Below are 21,690 nucleotides of genomic sequence, written 5' to 3'. Positions count from 1 at the left end.
GGATGACAGCATGTTAGGCACATCAATTACTTCCGGTTTCATTTTGACCCCCGACGTGGTTTGGAGATAAACAGATCGACCTAATGGATTTTAAATCTAAGTACCCCCCTTTCGAATTGCAGAAATCACGATTCGACCAGGTTTGTGTTTTTGTGCCCTTGTGTAATGTCCATTAGTACATCTGAATATATATTGTCAGCAGTGCGTCTGCGTCCCGGTCTGTTCAAATAATATCGAAAAACAGCTGTTAAGCGTTTATGATAACATTTCCAATGCTTTATTTTACAAAATTCCCGTCTAAATATCGATGATGCATCATTCAAATTCAACAGTCACAATCGTTACACTTTTCGGCAGGAGGCGTTTGACAGAACATTTAGAAAGAGTTATCGCTCTTGGTACGGGCGCACGACGTGAACAGAACACAGGCACTTGAGTTGGCTATATAACAAAAAAACCCAAAAAACCGGTCCGAAGCCTATGCACTTGTATAGATGTTTATAGGCCGATCAGTTTCTAGACTATTTATATCTCTCACTTTGCCTGTGCATCATTGTTATGTTATCATTCAGGGGTGGCAATTTTATTGAAAGTTGATCTAAACTGTTAAAACATGTACAATATTTCTGAACATCTTAGTTTAGGTCCAAATATAGCTGTAACAAATTATCAGGTCCCTGTGCCTGTGCACAGGGGTTTGTCTCGATAAGATATTTATAAGAATTACAGACGTTTGGCACCAAAACCGTTATGCCCCAAACCAGTTCGCCCCATTTTTTTTCTACGTCACCCAAATTTTCAGTTCAGTTCGCCCCAAGTATGACAGCCATATCGCCCCAAAATTTCTTTTTGACCCATAATCTTGTTCGTGCCAAAAGCTATATCGCCCCAAAAATTCTGTATTGCCCCAAACGTAACGAACCTATATTGAACTATAAAAGGCAGTTAATGGGAGGTAACTCTTTCAATTTTAGAGCTGTGACTATTTCCTTATCACTATCAATTATTCATTTGTTGCTTCGAATAATTTCGTGTGGAAATAATTTTATTATCTTAAACATATATATCATTTAAATTATACACATACATGCTTTACATATATATTATAGATATGATAAGTTAGCTACCTTCGGCACATGTGGAAATAATCTAATTATCTTTTACATATACCCGAATATCATTGTACAAATATACATATATATATAGAGACAGATAATTATTAATTACTTACAACAACAACAACGACAAATGATACAACATATAATAATATAACTCAAAGATATATATCATGCACAATACAGAATACATTACTTAATATTTTTGTGGATACATTTTCCTAACGTTGTTATTTTAATAACACCTGCCACCAATGCGGCGACACAAAATAAAAGGAACTAGGAAAATAATTGCCCCTGATCCATGTAATTTACAACAGATCATCGATATATGGCTTTGTTGTATGTTTAATAGCTACAGGCATCAAAGTTTGATGATAAGATGTACATATACCTAAAAGAAATATGCTCTTTATAATAGCACTAAACATACAACACATGAAAACATGGATTTGTTGTTTATTTTGAAGCCACATGCATCGTTGTATGATGAAAGAATGTACACAATGCTACATTTCCGTAAGTCACATCTGAAAACGAACGTTAAAGGAAACACATCACTTTTACTATTCCGGCTTTGCAGATGCACCAACCTTTCCGTAGTATACACGAAACAATAGTTATTCCCCTTAGCACGGTAAACACAATCACATATAATCATATTTAACTACGAATTTCCTAAGAAAATGGGAAAATAAGCAAGCTCCTTTTTTTTGGAAGGGGGCGTTACGTTTATATTTTTGGGGCGAACTAGTTGAGGCGTTATGCTTTTTTTGGGCGAACTATTTGGGGTGATATGTTTTTTTTGGGGCAATATGGTTTTTGGGGGCGATATGAATAAAATTTGGGGCGAACTGGTTTGGGGCGTAACTGTTTTGGGGAGAAACGTCTGACACCCTATATATAATATATATTTAAGTGACGGGTGTGTTTATTTGTGGCATATAAAGTTTAGAAATGAACCCCTGTGATTCAAGTTTGACCAAGTATTAGTTTTGGTTTTTTCTCTTTCAACACTGAAAACCCAGTCCATTAAAAAAAGTATATTCATTGATTGTAATATATATAAAATAAATACATTTGTGTCAAAAATTAACAATTGTTGGGAAAAAATCCAAAGTTTAAATTTTGAAAACTTGTTTAATCCTTGTTCATTTAATTAAAAGCAAAAAAAACCCTTGTGGTTTACACGTATAAGATATTATTCTGTTCTAACATATTGGGTGACACTTTGGTGAAATAATTGTGAAGATACCATGACCAATCAATGCATCATATTTATTATGTTTTAATTATTTCTTTCTTTTTCAGGGAACGTTTTATGGACGGTTACGCCATTTCCTTGATGTTATCGATCCATCCACACTGTTTACCTCAGAAGTGAGTTCTATACAATGAAGTATTGTACAGTAATATCGAAATACTGGAAATTAACACTTCTGATAAAACAATGCTGTCAGACTTCTTGTAACTTTTATCTTCTGTAACATTTTCTTTACATCAGCTGTTTCATAATTAATGAAAATATGCAACATTGTATTGTTTTAATGATTGAAATTCAATGGTGTTATTGATTAACTGGTTTGGTTAAACTTCTTATTGAGAGATAGTAGAAAGATGCTTTTTTTCCATCAGTACCCCACCCCTATCCTTGTAAATTGTTGGAGAGAGAACTAACCAATTTGAGTGTGCATATCATACCTTCTAACCCACCTCAATTCCATGAATTCACCACTGGAATAAGTAATATATATATATATATATATTTGTTTTGTTTAGAGCAAACTGAATGAATGTAAACAACTGTTGGATGACTACAAAAACAACAAGACACCACCAGGCACAACAGATGAACAGTTATGGAGGGCCCAGAAAGTCAAACAGGTGAGTTTGTTTTACAAAACCGAGGGTGCTGCTTGCTCAAATTACAGTGGAGGTGAACCAATATAACTTTCATCTAAGAACACTTTGAATCTTTGTCCATAGGGTACTCTGAATTATTCTGACATTTTATTGACTTTTTTTTATATCGGTGTGTCGTTAATCGACGACAGACCGATATAAAAAAAGTTGATAAAACGTCAGAATGATAAAACAGTGTAATAATGTATAATAATGGCATCATATCTTTTTCTTCTTTCCCTGTTTTTGAAATTCTGTCAATGTATGTGCCATTAGGTGTCGCTGTCTTAATTAAGATATTTTCTGATTATTAACACCTATAAATAGTGTGTGTAATGACACTGATTTTACTAAGCCCTTCTTGTTTTGTCCCTTTGCTGTTCAAAAGTTTTAATTGGTGTTCCTGTAAATATAATTAAAAAACGGGTTCGTAAGAAAGAGGAATGTTTTTTTTCTTTCCGTTCTTCATTTTGTCCATCAGCACATCCAACCAACACCTCCTTATCCTTTATCACAAGTTATGCAAATTCAAATTTTAAAACTTTGATGCATATTCCTCTTTTGAAATGTATTGGCCACAATATTACCTCAGTGAAAAAATCAGTCTTTTGTGAATGACAGCAAATAAATTGAATTTCATTTTTTCACAGGCAATAATTCACCCTGATACTGGCGAGAAAATTTTCGTGCCATTTAGAATGTCGGGTAAGTGTTTATTTTGATTAAACCTTCTCAAATTATAATATCACTGTTATTTCAGCATTGACAGAATAATTAGTTTTAAAACTAATCGAAGAAAGTGTTTTATGAAAGAAATACTGTGAATTTTCAGTACATGTAGTTTTTATAATCGGCCTTATAAAAATCTTTTTTGAATTTCACCAAAATTTGAAAACTGAAAATTAACACTCACTTTGACCATGAAGTGTACATAAAAGAACAAATTTCCTGGAAAACAACTCATAAACAGTATCTGCTTGCAGATGAAAATGAAATGATTATAGATGACTGCTAGTGTACATGTACTTATAAATCTGGGCAGTAGGTCATATTAAGGATCCCTGTTCCACTGTACTGTGGTATTTTGTATAAAGAGAGTAATCACTCCTTAACTTCGTTTTGGACATAAATATAACTGTAGGTCAGTTGATGCAGAGCACTTCCATTGACTGACCATGGGTCAGGCCGCCGGGTATCTCAGTCCCTTAAGAGTAGAACAATCTGAAGTCCTGGTCTGGCCACACTCCTTTTTTTCTTTTTACGCTCAGAAACTGTTGTTGATTATTTCTGATGAATCCATAGGGACCATCTGTATTATCTTTCTTAAAAGTCCCGTAAGATATGGTTTTCTTTTCAGAAATAATTCATCAAAATTAGTCATCCCGGAAAAATCAGTTACCACTACCTAGATACAGGTTCTATCAGTGGTATGGGGATCTTTAAGTGTTTCCTTTTTTTCTACCTGATTATTCAAAAGCAGCTATGACAACAATGTAAACCTTATTTTTCTGTTCATTAATTTTAGGTTATGTGCCTTTCGGGAGTCCAATTGTAAGTGTTTTCTTTTATTGGCAATTCATTAAATAGAAAGGAATTTAAAGACCACTTCATTTCATTTAATTGTTCTTGAAGTAAAGATCCCCCCTCCCCCCGCAAAATAGAGGAATAGATAAGAACTAAACTACTGTGCTTCTGCTGGAGAGACACACGTGCGTCAGCTAGCTGGGGCTGTACTTCCGGCAGTAACACGGTAGTTACCTCCCTTTTTTGAGGTAGCGCAACACGAATGAATGGGACAGTCGTGCAAGAGACGAATGAAAGAGTGAGTGAATGAAATGATATTTAGTATGTTGAAATTGATGCTTTATGTTTACATTCAAATTGTCATAACAGTATATCATGTTACGATACTTATGTTTTTTTATCTGATCTAAGCCACCTAGTGCTATAATGGACTTTTGATAGCGAGGAGCTGGAGTGATGGTGAGCGAGGAGAGGATAAAAAAAATATAAGCAGGCCTGATATAAAAATTAAAAACAAATACTTATGAATAATGAATAATATAAAAAAGTTATAAATCGATAGTTTATGAAAGAGAGTGAGAGATATAACGCCATGAAAGAGAGTGTGGTGTATGGAAACCCTCCTACGAGAGGACCCGATTTGTCATCTTAATATTTAACAATATCATAATTGTATGACTTTTTAATGAAAAAACACAAAAAAACCAACAACAACTTAACTACCGTAATACAGCAATTTAGTCAACACATTTTACTTTGCAGTGACACGAGGTCGCCTATGTTAACTATTTACTGAGCAACTTTATACCAATAAACACTGGAGTCCTTCAGCTGATGGTTCAGTTCACTGTTCAACTCCCATTCAATAGTCCAAACTGAACTCTCACAAGGGCAACAGATTTGTAGGGTTTATATTAATACATCTTGTATTTTCATGTATTTTTTCAGACTGTGAATATAAATCAACAATAAAAGATCCATGTAAGATCAAAGCTATACCATACAGCATGCACTGCGCCCTGTATAAGTTGCAACCTTTTTCAACCAGAACTTTTCAATTTGGGTGTCACTGATCTACATAAATATAACTTCCTTACTAAAAACAGTCATAATTTTGTTTAACTCATGATCATTCACCTCTGAAATTTCATAATGAACTATTCTAACCTTTGAATTGGAAGATTTCAAATGTGTCTTCAGGGGTGAATGAGTAAACTGAATTATCACCTTCTGATGTTTTAAAACAAATAATGATGAATTATTATATTGCTTACATTTGTACCAGTATTCTTGACTGTAATATTTTTCACTACACATTGGATTATAAGCCTTTTTCAAGGACAATATAGGGCAAAAAATAAAATAAAACATTTTTTATCTGAAAGTTACCTAAATACCTGTCTATTTTTATATTAGTACTAGTTAATTTTTTAGGTCACCTGAGACAAAGTCTCAAGTGACCTATTGCGATCGCCTTTTGTCTGTCGTCGTCCGTCGTGCGTCCGTAAACAATTTACATTTTCGACTTCTTCTCCAAAACCCCGAAACCAATTTCAATGAAATTTTGCAGAAACCTTCCATGGCCAAAGGTCAACTAAAATTGTGAATTATATGGTCCCCAGCCCCCAGGGGTCTGAGGGGCGGGGCCAAAAAGGGTAAAATTGACTGAAATTTCAATAATCTTCTTCTCAAGATCCAGATATGGTAGAATCAAATACTCTTCATAGATGGAAGGGTCTTAAGGTGCTCTACCAAAATTGTGAATTTCTTGACCCTGGGGTCTCACGTTTCCCCCTGGGGAGGGGGTAAACTTTACTATAGTTTATATAGGGAAATCACATTTTGGACCAACATTTGTTTAATTTCCATTGGAAGTAATTCAATTTGGGTTAGCATTATCAGTATTAGGTAGCAGTTTGATAGTATGCACCTATGAGCCCTGACTGACCCCCAGGGGCTGATGGGTGGGGCCAAAAAGGGTTGAATTTACTGAAATTTCAAAAATCTTCTTCTCAAGACCCAGATATGGTAGAATCAAATACTCTTCATAGATGGAAGGGTCTTAAGGTTTATGACCCTAGGGTCTCACGTTTACCCCCTGGGGAAGGAGTGGGGGGGTAAAATTTATTATGGTTTATAATGGCAAATGATACTTTGAATATTACATGTTAATAACTTGATTGGAATTATAACCTTGAGTTGACAGTTTGATACTTTGAAAATTTTGAGCCAGCCCTACCCCCAAGGGCTGAAGGGTGGGGCCCAAAGGAGTCAGTGTGCTAAAATTTCTTCATTTTCCTTGTTTAGAATCAGAGGTGCTAGTTTCAAATACTTTTTAGTCTTAAATCTGTATGCTAGATATTGAATAAGGTGGTTTTATTGTTTTTTGTCACTTTGAGTAATATTTCTGTTCATGTTAAAAACAAAATCAACTCTCTGTATAAATATATCAGGTGACCGTTAAGGCCCATGGACCTCTTGTTTGTTGTTGTGTCCGTCAAACCTTTTTATATCATCAACATTTCTCAGAACATAAGATGACGGTTGCTTCTATATTGATGTTTAGATATATACATGTATATCCAGTAGCCGTACTGAAGATAGGCCTCTGGTTACTCTTAAAAATATACTTTATCAGTTCATGACAGGGACAAATGAATGGATATATGATATAAAAATCTCAATAGTCAGGTATATAATGTCACAGATTAGCAAAAGCTACATGTACGTGGATTTTTTTCTGACTTTTGAGGCTTTGCCTTTTTCATATTTCATTTGCAGGCGAAGTGAATGCAAAACTCAGATGGATCCTATACGGGAATATATCCGCCCTAAAACCTATAACAATAATGCTAGTAACAAATCAATCTACAATTGTTATTCGGATTACTGTCCTCTCATTGGTGAAAAAAATTAACACAAAAATACATCCATTCCGGAAAAACAACTCGCCTCCGTTGATTTAGTTGTATTTCATTACAATCGCTTGTTACGTAACGTTTGTTTATTAACGACAACATGCTAACCAAATCTTACCTTGTATGGAATTTGAACTTGTGAGCTTTTTCCCATCTTTTTGACAGGATATCAATATCCACCTTCACTTTAGTAAGACGAATATCGGCCTTGCTTGTATTTCCGATATCAGCGGTAGCAACAGTCCGACCACAGGGGGTCGTTATAAATGTCTGGAATACACATATGCTATACTGATATGGGGCACAACACATATATAGTGTATGTTTATGTGCATTGTGACCCATATCAGTATAGCATATGTGTATTTCAGACATTTGTACCGAACCCCTGTGGTCAGACTGATCAGAACTGTGTTTGGTCTGTCCGACATTACTAATATTAATAGCCGTTTTAGACTCGTCGGTGCTTTAGTTAATGTCACAAGAGGATGTTGTTTCATGTGTTCCTACAGCTGCTTGGAAGAAGTCACGTATCAAAAAAAATAAAAATATATATATATAATAGTACACTTGGATTTTTGATGTGCAAGCAGCTGCTTATTTCCTCACGTGGCAGCTACGCGCCTGATTTTGACAATATAGGACTACTTTTTTAAACTGACTTTATCCTGATGATTTTTGACTTGTCAGCCATCTTTATTCCTAGGTTGTAGGTCTATTGCTGCCCAACCCTTCTATAAGGTGACTTTATCCTGATGATTTTTGACTTGTCAGCCTTCTGTATTCCTAGGTTGTTGGTCTGTTGCTGCCCAACCCTTCTATAAGGTGACTTTATCCTGATGAGGTTTGACTTGTCAGCTATCTGTATTCCTAGGTTGTTGGTCTGTTGCTGCCCAACCCTTCTATAAGGTGACTTTATCCTGATGAGGTTTGACTTGTCAGCTATCTGTATTCCTAGGTTGTTGGTCTGTTGCTGCCCAACCCTTCTATAAGGTGACTTTATCCTGATGAGGTTTGACTTGTCAGCTATCTGTATTCCTAGGTTGTTGGTCTGTTGCTGCCCAACCCTTCTATAAGGTGACTTTATCCTGATGAGGTTTGACTTGTCAGCTATCTGTATTCCTAGGTTGTTGGTCTGTTGCTGCCCAACCCTTCTATAAGGTGACTTTATCCTGATGAGGTTTGACTTGTCAGCTATCTGTATTCCTAGGTTGTTGGTCTGTTGCTGCCCAACCCTTCTATAAGGTGACTTTATCCTGATGAGGTTTGACTTGTCAGCTATCTGTATTCCTAGGTTGTTGGTCTGTTGCTGCCCAACCCTTCTATAAGGTGACTTTATCCTGATGAGGTTTGACTTGTCAGCTATCTGTATTCCTAGGTTGTTGGTCTGTTGCTGCCCAACCCTTCTATAAGGTGACTTTATCCTGATGAGGTTTGACTTGTCAGCTATCTGTATTCCTAAGTTGTTGGTCTGTTGCTGCCCAACCCTTCTATAAGGTGACTTTATCCTGATGATTTTTGACTTGTCAGCTATCTGTATTCCTAGGTTGTTGGTCTGTTGCTGCCCAACCCTTCTATAAAGGGGGTTATTCTGTGGCAGTGGCTCAACCAGAGCCACAATGCTTGTGTCAACTACTCCAACAGGAATGCAACCAAGGTGCGTACTCTTTGATTTATTTGTAGATTTATTCTTTAATGGAGATAGAACTAGTGTAGCTATTGAAAACAATAAAAACAAATGTTTTCCACATAAAGTGAGCCTGCATTTCAAGCTAATATTTCTGATAAACAAATATATCATATGTCATGCTATATATGTTATTTTCATAAGTGTTTACTTAACTTACAAATTCAAGGTTATAAAAGTTATTGATCAGAAAAAAATATTTCTCAAAATGTGACAATATTTGCTGAATGGAAACCTTTATTCTTTTGCATACTTTTGAAATTAAACAAATCCAGATACAAAATAGAATCTTACATCTGTTGGTCCAATATTAAATTACTACACTTTTTACACAATTATTACAAACCAGAACTACACAAACTAGAACTACACAACAGTTGGATGTTTTTGATTTCTTCATTATCAAAAGCACTTAGATATAGGTCTGTTAAAGTTATATAATGACGTCACATAATGAAATTTGAGTTTGTAGCTGTTATGTGTGACTAGTATTAATTGTGTAATTGGCATGAATATTTTGCTTTGAACCACTTATTAGTAGGAACTTGAATTAGCAAACTAGCAATAACTGTTAACAAAAATTGTACCTTTTCTTTAAATGTGCTTCGATAAATGCTCACAAGATATCTTAATACGTACTTAAATTACTTTTTCTCAAGAATTATATCATCTTAATACTTGAATTACTTTTCTCAAGAATCATTTGGAAGATATATAATTTAGAAAATATGATTGATTAGGGTATAATGAACGTCATTTTGAATGTATTACAGCCGACCCCCACCAGTAGGTTCATGGCTGGGTATGTGGGCGCTGTCACTAGTGCTGTTTCCATCGCAGTAAGTATCTTAATTCTTAGTCCAAAGACGATATGGTGAAATACTTATCACTTCAAATCAACATCATTATATTTGCTTGATAACAAATTTGAATAAAAATTGTAAAACAGAATTAAGAGGTTTTGTTACAACTTCATTACTTAAACAAGTATTTTTTTTGTTCTGATGAAGGCACGCCTAGTGTGTTTAAACATGTCAACATTGTAATAAATATTGCTGATCACATTCAAGTGGATGTTGTCCTATCATCTTTACTTTTAAGTATATTTTTGAGTGAGGGATCCAGCTCTTGAAGGTTTGATAGATGGAGCTTCAATTTTCAGAGCAATACCGCTTTCTCAAAAATATTGCTCTCCCAAAAATCCTTAGTCAATAAACTAAAGGAGAGTTACTTCCCTTTACCCTGTGGTAAAGGCACAATTCTCCTTTCTTTGAAATATTTGAGTTACCAGGTATGTATGTCCCTTACTAAATTAAATATCAATTCAATTTTTACAGGTGGCTTTGAATCAGTTTATCCGGAAAGCTGATAAATTCAGTCCTGCAACAAAATCGTTGATCACCAGATTTGTTCCTTTTCCAGCCGTCGGTAAGTCAGAATACTTTGTTATTTGTTACTCTCCTGTTCGGCAGGAATATTTCATGATAAATATATCTATGTTATCCTATCATGTAACCAGAATATACATCCTGGACCTCTCTAAAGGCAAAGGTTCAAGAGAGTTTACATCTTGGACCTTTTTATAGCAACAGATTCAAGGGAGTTTACTTAACATACTATTATGTAAATATCGAAGGAAAGTATGAAGTCACTGGACCTCCCACCCCCACCCCCACCCCGGACCTCCGCCCAGCTACTACATGGGGTTGATCTACATTACCAAGTTATACATTTATCACAATTGTCTACATTTGTACCGATGTCTTGTTTCACATGTGTTAGATTTTCAAACCTTGCTTGTCCTCAGCGGCAGCCAATGTCTGTAATGTGTTACTGATGAGGAACAATGAGCTGGCCGAGGGCATAGATGTTGTGGATAGCAGCCAGAATGTGGTCGGCACGTCAAAAGTAGCTGCCAAACGGGTAAATTTTCTTCAGAAATATGTCAACTTTTCTTACAAAACAAGGTTTTGTATGAATGTGAAATCGGTTGCTCATATCTTGTTTTTCACAAGAAACAATTCAAAACTATAAACCTTGTTGTTTGTTGCAAGTTTGATGCAATGGATCAATAAGAAAAGAAAAATTGATCAAATTCAATGTTGTGAAAGTATCTATTTTTTTGTGTAGTAACTTTTTACACATTGTCAGAACCTGTGTGAGTAATTTAGTCACCAGGATATTTAAGATTATAAATTTTGAATTTCGTGTAATTTGCATTGATTTATTGAAAATAAGCAAAAAGTTTCCCGCTTTTCAGCTTTATGAAATTCACTTCCTCAAAGTCGTAATTTTTCGTTTGATAAACGTCAGTATTTTAACTGTAAATGAAAAGCTGCCATATTGTCACGTCAGGCTCTACGAGAGACTGCTATCACAAGGATGTTCCTGCCCGCCCCAGTTCTGATGCTGCCTCCGCTGGTCATGTCACTGGTAGAGAGGTACATGTTCGAAGTTCATCCATCTAAAAAATCTAAGGTTTCCCACTCTCAATAAAAATATCTTCTTTTCATTCTTTGAATATGCTATGACAAGATCAAAGGGCCTGTATGCGTCAGCTTGTTGATGATACAAGTAGACTGGTTTGATTTTTAATATAAGCGCGGCAGCATAAAAGATGACCAGTTTGAAGATAGGTTTCTCCCCTCTGTAATCTTTGAAGGACAGGTATCTGCCAAGAGATTGGTCAGCATTTTATACCAGAAACCAATCAAATTGCTCAATGCATGCCATCAGTTTGTCCCAGAGTATCCCAAGTATGTAGAGAAGATATGTAGATCTAGAGTGGAACCTAATAAATTCTTAGAAACAGTTTGTAATATTTTTCAAATCTATCAAGAATTTGTTTCTGTTGAATAAATATTTTGCCTTTTTTTATAAATTTTCTTACATACGAATTGTATCACATATGATTGGGAGTCATGAAATTATAATTCCTACAGCCAATCGAAATTGAAAAGATGACTAACTTTATATAGTAAAGGAGGTTGTATTCTTTGGACTATATCTGGATTTTAGTTTGCATGATTTTAAAAAAATGTTGTCAAATTCAGTTTAATGTTGTCATTGTTTCGGACAAAACTGATTCCAAGTTTTGGGCTTATTTATTGTCTTCATATTTAGGCAGGAAACGCATTTTAAGTAATATTGATATTTTTTGAAAATTCAAATCGAAAATAAAATATATCGAGCTGATTTTCTGTATAAAATCCTCTTCAGCCGTGAGTTAAGAGCTTGTCAATGCAATCTATCGTCCTGTATCAGAAACAATTTCTTGATTCACTGCTTATATTTCTCATTTAACGAACCACTTGTAAATGAGTATGCTGGTACTGAGGTGAACATTAAATACATATTTGAAATGACTCATTTGTTCCGCTGCAAAATCTAATAGTCATGCAAAGCGTAAGCATTGTAATATATATACTATATTGACAAAATGTTTCAATGATTTGGGTCAGATAGGTCAGAGCAGAGTAACAATAGATTCGGTCAAACTATTTCAATGATTGAGGTCAGAGGTCAAAATAATGGGCGACCTATAGATTACTATGCATGATACACCACCAACTGGAATATACCTGTAAACAATAAAAATGATGTCACTACATCCAATTGTCATCCGAAACAATGAACGCAATAGCGAGATATTTATATAGTGTATTTTAGCGATAAGTAGGTATGTGTAACCTTGAGCTGTCTGAAGTTGCAAAAAAAAGAGAGAGAAAAATGTCACCAATGCATATGACGTTTAAAATCTCAGGTTATCAGTAAGAATGAACCCTTTTATCTAAAGAAAGAACGAATTCCTGCAGCTTTTTGGGAATATGGTGTTTGGCCTGATGTATCCCACTTCATGATTTCAAAAGGCAACTTATGTGGCCCACTACAGAATCGGAATTTCATCTGTATCTTCTGCTTAAAGGATATGCATCAAACAAACTTGATCTCTTGCTACATTGCAATATCTGTCTCTTTGTCCCTTCAGTTGTTATTCTCTCCATGATGTCATCTTAGGTACTTGTCGTTACCTGACTTAAGCTTTTTTTCCCCTTACACTGTTGCTTTACTTACCGTGGTGAGTATTTCGGTATTCGTCGTCATATATAGCTTCTCTACACAGTTGAGATTATTACCACCGTTTACATGAAACAGTAGTTAAAGATCACGTTATCTGTCTAAGCCAAAATATTGAAGTTTATTTAAGGAATGATTTTTATTTTTTCAACATTTATGAGGTCATAACAACAATGGGTTTATGGACATATTGAATGAATCGCGTTAGCGATTCATGTAAAATATGTCCAAAAACCCATTGTTGTTATGACCTCATAAATGTTGAAAAAATAAATATCATTCCTTATATTTACATTGACGAATCCTTTCAGTGGATCGATATAACAACGAATAAAACAAATAAACAGGGTTTGTTCCTGCTTATACACGGGTGCAACGCAGTGGCGAGAACAGTGTTTTTTCGCGGGGAAATGTGACACTATCGTGAGAGATCTTAGCAACCGTCAACAACAATAACACAACAAAATGTAGTTCCATATTCAATGTTTATTTGTAGCACAGGACACGTGAATACGTGGATATTTCACAAAGCACAGTTCAATAATATTTTAAGATGTAAGAATTAAGCATCTAGTTCGGTCGTTCCGAGTGAGTAGTTTTTGTAGTGTATTACTACGCAGTGTGATCAGGTTACTATCAGTTCCCACGTGCTGAGATTCTATGAACACCTGTGTTATGCATTTATGAATGTGATTTTTGTCAATGGGTCTAAGCATACAGAATGTAAATATAGCGTCATAAAGGGTTCTGTAGTCAACTTCTCCTTTTGCAATTTTCTTCGTTTGTTTTGGAACACTAGACAGAAATTGTCGATCTTTTGACCTGAAGTACCACGACGAGACTTAGATGGACAAAATGACCATATGGTTAAAGGATATTTTAGGCTTTCTGCATACATTTATTAAATGTTTGAAAAGGTGTTTCCATACTTACCAACTCTAGTCCCTATCTTGCACATCCGCCGTCACATGACTTAGGGATTGTACCTCTTCTCTGTTGATCAACTTTCAATGATGACTCGGAGTTTGTTTTTCTACACTGCTGCTTTGCTTTTCATCGGTATCAACGTATTGCTTCTATACACTATTGGTGTACTTTCCATAGGGTCGCTCAAGACAAACGTCTTCATATGACCTGTTTTGTTTTGTTGATTTCCTTACAATCATCGTATTATTAATGAGGATCTGTTCCACTGTAAAGACACAGACATGAAACAATTACTTTATGCACAAGACAGAAAAACAAAAACACATAATTACTAAATATTGCTTTAATTATTTATTTATCCTTTCATTGTGTAATTGATGTTGGATCAGCTGCGAAGAAACAAAATAAAAAGTTTCTACGATACTCAATTTGATATTACACAGACTATGTTCTAAGTATGGGTTTGTTTAAATGTGATTGTAAATATCGTTAGTTAATGAAACAAAGAATAACTCGGCCTGTTTGCTTGTCTTTTGTTAGGACCCGGTTTATGAAGAGTAACCCGAAGTACCACCTGGCGGTAAACGCGGTAGTATGTACCGCTGTGTTCGGATGTGCCTTACCTGTCGCTATTGCCTTGTTTCCTCAGTACTCAAAGGTAAGTGTGGTTATGATCTATCCTGAAATATCGAAAAGCAAAAAAACAAAAATCATGAATTTCTTGTCATTGAAGACATTCTTGAAATCTACATGGACTTACAAAATGTTTTACAGTTTGGAACGATTTTATACAAGCAGGAATTTGTTTGATTATTTAAAGTAAAATTGATGATTTGATACAATGTTAACAAGTATCAAAACAGAAAATCCTCATATACATATATAATACATATATTTTAAACTGAGAGGTGACTGTTATTTTTGACACAATGTTGTTACACTGAGAATGGACAAACGCTTACATAAATACATAACATTGAAGTGGAAATCACAAATATCTCTTTATGTGCATATTAATTACCTAAATCTGTTAATTTGATATTTGTGAAATTGAGTGATATTGCAGTTCTTCCCTAGTCTTATTAAAGATTCGTTATCGTAAAAAGACATGATTTGGTAAATAAATCAAAAATGACCAAATGTTTGCTGATGACAGCGCTCTGTATAAGCTGTAAGTAAACAGATGTTGAGGATGGTTATACTCCCTTTTACGTGGATGCACGTGCGGATGTATGATAGATGGTAGACAGTATTGTATGGTGACAGGCTGTATTTTATCAGTGTGCATGTCATAACACACCACGTGTTCACAAACTGTTGGACTGTCCTCCCTCAGAGTATCGTTTGTATTGAGGAAAAAAACCTAACAAATGTTCAGACCACCGTGAAACTGGCGATACAAAAAACGAAGGAACATAATTGTTTCGGAAGCTGTGTGGGTATTAAATTCAAAGAAACATAGATGTTTATATTTATATGCATGAAAATACAGAAATTAAAAAAAAATGTAAACATTCTTTTTTTTTTTATTATTGTGTACTTTTATAATATCTCCCGATGTTGTGTGTATATTTGTTTTGACAACCCTTTCTAGTTTATGACAAACAGATACGTTTTATTTGATAACGATTCTTAATTTCATAGAAGACAATTAAATACTAAGTTAGACTTAGCATGATACATATAAAAGACTAATATACATGTAAGTTATGCATGTCATCTGAGCATGGTACTTAGCAGATTGATATATGATTATAGTTAATTTAAGAAATTGGAGGAGTAGACATATTCTGCCTTAAATATTACGTGGAATATATTGGGATTTGTCTAAGACACGAAAGATATTAAAAAAATCCATTCTAAACGAGAAAAGTTAAACAAATTGCGTTTTTTGTGTTTCAACTTTTTGGCCCCTACCATCACCAATGAGTCGTAGAAGGATGAAACAGCTGTGTGGTGCAGTGTCACTCAATTTTGGCATGCTGTATCTATTACTTAATTTAAAAGGTTCAGTCCCATGTTTGTGTGTTTGGTTTAACTTTGTTGTGTTTTCACCAAGAAGCCATCATTTAATGTTTGTAAAACTGGTAAGAAATCTCAAGGAAAGTTTAAGAAAATCTAATAAGAGTTTAGTTTCTTTAAATGTTTTTTTTAGATTCGACTCTACCACATATTATCGATTTTGCGACATAGTATTGTATTATCCTAATCTGAATCGATTATAATTCGGGGGATTAATATTTCCGCGTTAATTATTACCATTACTTATCAAGTCATATTCAGTACTTTATGGCGGTTCTGTTTGCTTTTGTGAATTATGTCATCGCGGATTTGTCACGGAAAAAACCCAACTGCGTAAATAGAAATTAACAAAAATTATTTGATTCCCAGTATCTACCATAAGTAAACTTCACTTACTTCACAATTTGACTTAAGGATCGACCGCAAGTTCCAGTATCAGGAGAATGATTATTTACACAGAGCTTTAGACTTTGAGTGAAACATAAGTTACACAGATACACAGATTTTATTCTGACTATAGCACTGACAAATCCTCTGCTGTCAGCAAAGTACAATAAAAGTATATATATATATAATTTTATAACAATTCTGACATCCTCATGGACATATCACGTCAGTAATGACTGAGTCTAAATGATAAATGATATAATTAGGATTATATTAAATTTAATTTTTACTAATTAAAGCCATTACGTGTATTCTTAACTTTGAAATATATATATATTCAGTCCATGTATATAACTACTGGTGCATTGCAATTGGTATCCTTTAAGTATAACGTATCGGTCTGTTTCTCCAGTGACAAGGCAAGATTCATTTTATAAATCGTATGTTAATGAGATATTCTCAAATGGTAGACTGTTTCAAATATCGATAGTTCTGTGACAAAATTAGTTTTTCTTATGTTGAGGCGCTAGCGAGAATAGTACGGAAGCGTCAGATCACGAAATTAAGTGTTCAGTAAACATAAGTTAACCACAGAATGTTCATTGGAATTTGCACTTGTAACACAAAACACTCAGATTATACATTAATCTGCAATTATGGCATTAGTGTTCCATTGTTGGCATTGGAGGGTGAAATCGGGCTCCTTTACAACTTGTTTTACGTTTGACATTTTAACACATGTATGAAATATTAAAAAGTTATGTTTTTTAAAACATTAATGAAATCATAATAATCGAGTAAATAAATTGATGATGACAGCTATTAAAACTTCATCATTACAGCAAAGCGATATCATCATGGCAAAACATTTACCCATTTTGTAACAAAAGTCGAATTCATTAACTATCAAGGTGTATTTAAAACAAAAAGATAAATCTGATTAGATGGTCACATAAGTTTTCGTAAATTTCAGTTTTTGTAAAAGTTAAGTTAAAAAAGTTCAACTAAGAAACTAATGTTGATACCTGATTTGTGAAAAAATGATCAAATTTGATCCTTTGAAGCTTTTAATACACTATGCATTACTATTTTGAAAATTCAATGGAAAGCAGCTTATTCTACGATGCAAATGATCATGTTTCCCACATCATCTGTGTATTTTTCTCCGTCCAACAATACCACACATCACATCTATTGTTCTAGTGCATGAAATGACAAAAACTGTATGTAATTATATATAATTAGGGCCTTTTGTGCTATGAAACATGTGCGGATAGGTGTAATGGATGCTGTGAGAGGAGGGAGGAGACATGTGATGCTTGTAAGACAAGCGATATCAGCCTGTATCTACATGTCGTACAGCCCTCCAAAATAGTCTGTCCACCATCTGATAAAGTCGGTGTCTGCTGCCACGTGTAATGCTAACAGACAGGAGAACTAAGGCTCAGGGTACCAATTACTTCGGTGTTGAAATAATTCTACTGTTTGTCCGATGTCGGGTACAAATAAACGCCAAGTCCCATCAACTCTCGCTGTCCATCAGTTTCACTGAACAAATAAACGTCTTACCCAATCCTGTAGCTCAGTCCATCAACTGCCGCGGTTCGACCCAAGCCACCCTCGTTCTCTCCATTCCTGGCATAGCTATTTGGTGGGTCGACATTCCCACAGATTGGCTGTCGTACGGTTCAGTGCCGTCTCAGGGCCCGTCCTGGTCGTTATGTGGCACTTTGCAGCACATTGGTGCTGATGATTTATCATCAGATTCCTAATTGGCAAATTAGTAGACTATTCATTTTTGTTACAACGGAAGATAAGACCGGGAGACTATGCAGTTTGCGTCTTATTGTTTCCATTAGGGCCCTGATAAGTCGAAAACGGAGGTTATATTATCTTTCGTTTTATGCTTCTCTCATAGTCCTCGTGTAACAAGAACACTTTTTTTACGATCCCAAGATACACTGTAAACACATTTGAGCTGCCAATGGGATCTTGACACCGCATCCAGTTGCCATGTTTTGTGACATGTTTCCGTCATTCTGTAAGCAATATACTCCAAAGTGTAATATTCTTTGTGTTTTACGAGTAGTCAAGCAAGGTTCACGCAGTTCTTACAGGATTTCCTGGTACAATGAGTTTGTATACACAATCCCACCCACAAACTGAGGGATTTCGGTGGTGTCATAAAACAGGCATTTGAATAGTTAAGTAAGGCTGATGTTGTTCTCGCATTAGTTCTATTTTCTCAGTACATTACGGATTTTTGCATAGAATTTCATTTTTTGGGGGGTTTACTCCACGACGATACAAGATACGCTTTTTGTTTCTGCAGATTTCCGTAGCAGACTTGGAACCAGAATTCCAGACCAAGACGTCAGAGTCGATCTTGTCATACAACAAAGGCCTTTAGTAACCTAGTTACTGACCACTGTCCACCTCCAATGTGCCATATACATACCTCATACGACGATCGCTCGAAATCTCGGCAAACTAGTTTATATATGGTTTAATGTATTGAATTTATAAAAATGTATTTGATTTTGCACCTTAATTATTTTATCCAAGCTGACGCACCTTAATATTTTGTAATAATGACTGTAAAAATACATGATCTGATGATTCCGAGTTTTCCTAGTGCCAATTGAACGCGTTTGTTCATATCGTTTTACAGGAGAGGTGGACACTATACAGTTGATTCTTGCTCATTGTTGATTACCGAGTGCTTTTGCAACACATTTGAAACAGTTTCAGTTTCAGCTTAAATTTTGAGAGTGTGTAATTTCAAAGATTGTTCCTAATGCTATGCAGAGAAGGGGAAAAATGATTTCATTAATTATTTTGAGGAATTTTTATAAAGATATGTAAAATTGTCGATGAAACAGTTGTTGCATCAGCATTAACTACTTTTGGACTGTAACGTGTGACATGTACGTGAGGTATAAAGATGTGATTATAATTATACAATTTTATAACATGTTCAATTTGCATTTTTTATCAGGTAAAACAACTATTTTATCACCTATTTATTTCATAATCAAGAAAAGTGTCTTCCAAACGGCAATATGTAATCGCTATGTTGATAATTTGTTCAAGCGTTGAACGTTTGTTTTGTGTCTCGTTAAAGTCACCTCCGATGTTTTATTCGATGTTAATATTATAAGAAACCCATAGAGTCCGAATGTTATTAATGTGAAACACCAAACGCAAAAGAACGACACGGGGCCAAAGATTTCTGATGTACTTTTACAAGTAGTTGGAGCACATATATGTATACATATACCAATGGTATCCCGTGGATGCTGTTGGAATGGTGACGGTGTACCAACTGAAATATCTAGTCATCCCTATACGCAGTATAATATTTAAAATGAATATCTTGATTGGTTATAATTATTTTTGTCGCAGTCATTTATGTAATCTTTGCTGATTTTGATATAAATATATTTGTGTTAGGTATAAGTAAAACATTTCAAAAGATGGCATTATGAATAATATTTTGTAAAAGTAATGTTTCTAGAGACTTAATAAGAATTCCACATACCTTGTGTTCTCAAGCTGGCTTATGAGCGTTGTCTTTGATTTTGATGCAGTGCTCATGACAATTCAAACAATGAAGACGTAGAGATGTATTTATCTTTTGTAATCCACGATTTCCAAACCACTTTCTCGTTTTGGAAGATTGACGGTAGACCGCCATGTTATATTAAAAGGATTTTCGGCAGTTTTGTTGTAGTGCCCTCTCTGTGTTATGTTAAAAAATCCGTAAGTTTGAAGTTTCTGGAAGTTTTTTTGTATTTCCCTATGCGATACATATAATTTCCGAAAGTGGTAATGTTCTTTGTTAAACATATATTTTCCAAAACTTTGAATGCATTTCTGCTGAGAAAAAGGAGAAAAAAAATATATTATACTGCTTATAAATTATCATGCAGTTTTTCATACGTACAACTTCTTGGGATTGGATATTGAAATTTTAGCACAAGGGCAATCATCATATATTGTATGTTAATTAAGAGAGTGTTATAACTCCTATGATTATTGGTTGTGTATTTTGTTATCCTCTGACAGCCGATAACTGACAGCTTGTGAGAGTATCTATATAGTTCTAGTAGGAATTCATGGATTATAGAAAATGTATGTATCAGAATTATTGATTTAGTGTTCATAATGGTTAATCCATAGATTTTGACGCGTATTGAGAACATTATACGATTTTGTATTGTATAAGATGAATTGATTATTTTCAACACGGAATACTGCTTTTAGTATTTCAGTATAATGAATTCCATTTACACAGCCATTAACGGGGTATAATTGTTGATGTTACACAATGGTATACCTTACTTATGATCGATGTGCTTTACTGTTAAAAGCGTTATTCAAAGTAATATGTATCAATATTTTTCTATAATTATTGTGATGTTAATTTACACAATTACGTTGAACCGAAATTGTTGTCATAGTTACCGTGTTTACATTGATAATTTAAGGTGTATTTAACGGACACGCCCACTCGCGCGAATATGCTGAGTTTAGATGACATCTTATTTACACTTGATGTTCTAATCTCTTTTAATACATATTACAGGTCTTGTTGATTTTTTTACAAATCACTTATTTCCAATTTCGTAACACACTCTCGACACATATTTATTTTTACAAATCTAATAACTGATAAAAAGGGGGTATACTGTACAGTTACTATTCATCAAGGGTACTAATTCTTACAATGTTTATTGACTTACATAAATGCACTGATACTGATTATTTTATAATGAAAATTACATGTATACTTAAACTTGATATCAGTATGTATTCTAATGATATACCTAGTCCGGATCTATTGTACCTTGCAGTTGCCGCCGAACGGTGTAAAATGCTATACGAGCCAAATATGAAAAGGAATGTGTGTCAAATCATATTGTTCCTATTTCAGAAATTTTGTTTTTCAAACAAGATAAAAAAACAAAAATTACGTGCACATTTAATTTTTCAATTAAAAATGAAATATTTTTATATTTATATTATTAATAAAATAAGATAAATTTGTTCTGGAAGTCAAGATAATTAATAAAGAAACATGAGAGAGACAAGTTTTAGGAGACAATAGAAGCATTTGTTTTGTATGAAC

The 21,690-nt window shown here is 34.5% G+C and overlaps 1 protein-coding gene across 1 annotated transcript; it reads left to right on the top strand.

The window, feature by feature from the left end:
* Positions 1–12: 12 nt before the first annotated feature.
* LOC110454468 (sideroflexin-5-like) lies at positions 13–21,162 on the top strand. Its single transcript, XM_021503973.1, has 12 exons — positions 13–140; positions 2,427–2,495; positions 2,895–2,999; positions 3,668–3,722; positions 4,543–4,568; positions 9,006–9,116; positions 9,920–9,985; positions 10,484–10,574; positions 10,954–11,069; positions 11,502–11,587; positions 14,691–14,808; positions 18,892–21,162. Exons 1-12 carry the CDS (start codon positions 84–86, stop codon positions 18,967–18,969), a joined length of 978 nt encoding a protein of 325 aa, XP_021359648.1. The 5' UTR covers positions 13–83; the 3' UTR covers positions 18,970–21,162.
* Positions 21,163–21,690: the final 528 nt, after the last annotated feature.

Source organism: Mizuhopecten yessoensis, unplaced genomic scaffold, assembly GCF_002113885.1.
Source record: "Mizuhopecten yessoensis strain PY_sf001 unplaced genomic scaffold, ASM211388v2 scaffold7887, whole genome shotgun sequence".
In the NCBI taxonomy this organism is placed as follows: domain Eukaryota; kingdom Metazoa; phylum Mollusca; class Bivalvia; order Pectinida; family Pectinidae; genus Mizuhopecten; species Mizuhopecten yessoensis.
The sequence above is the reverse complement of the archived record's forward strand: the minus strand, read 5'-3'. Positions and strand labels throughout refer to the sequence as shown.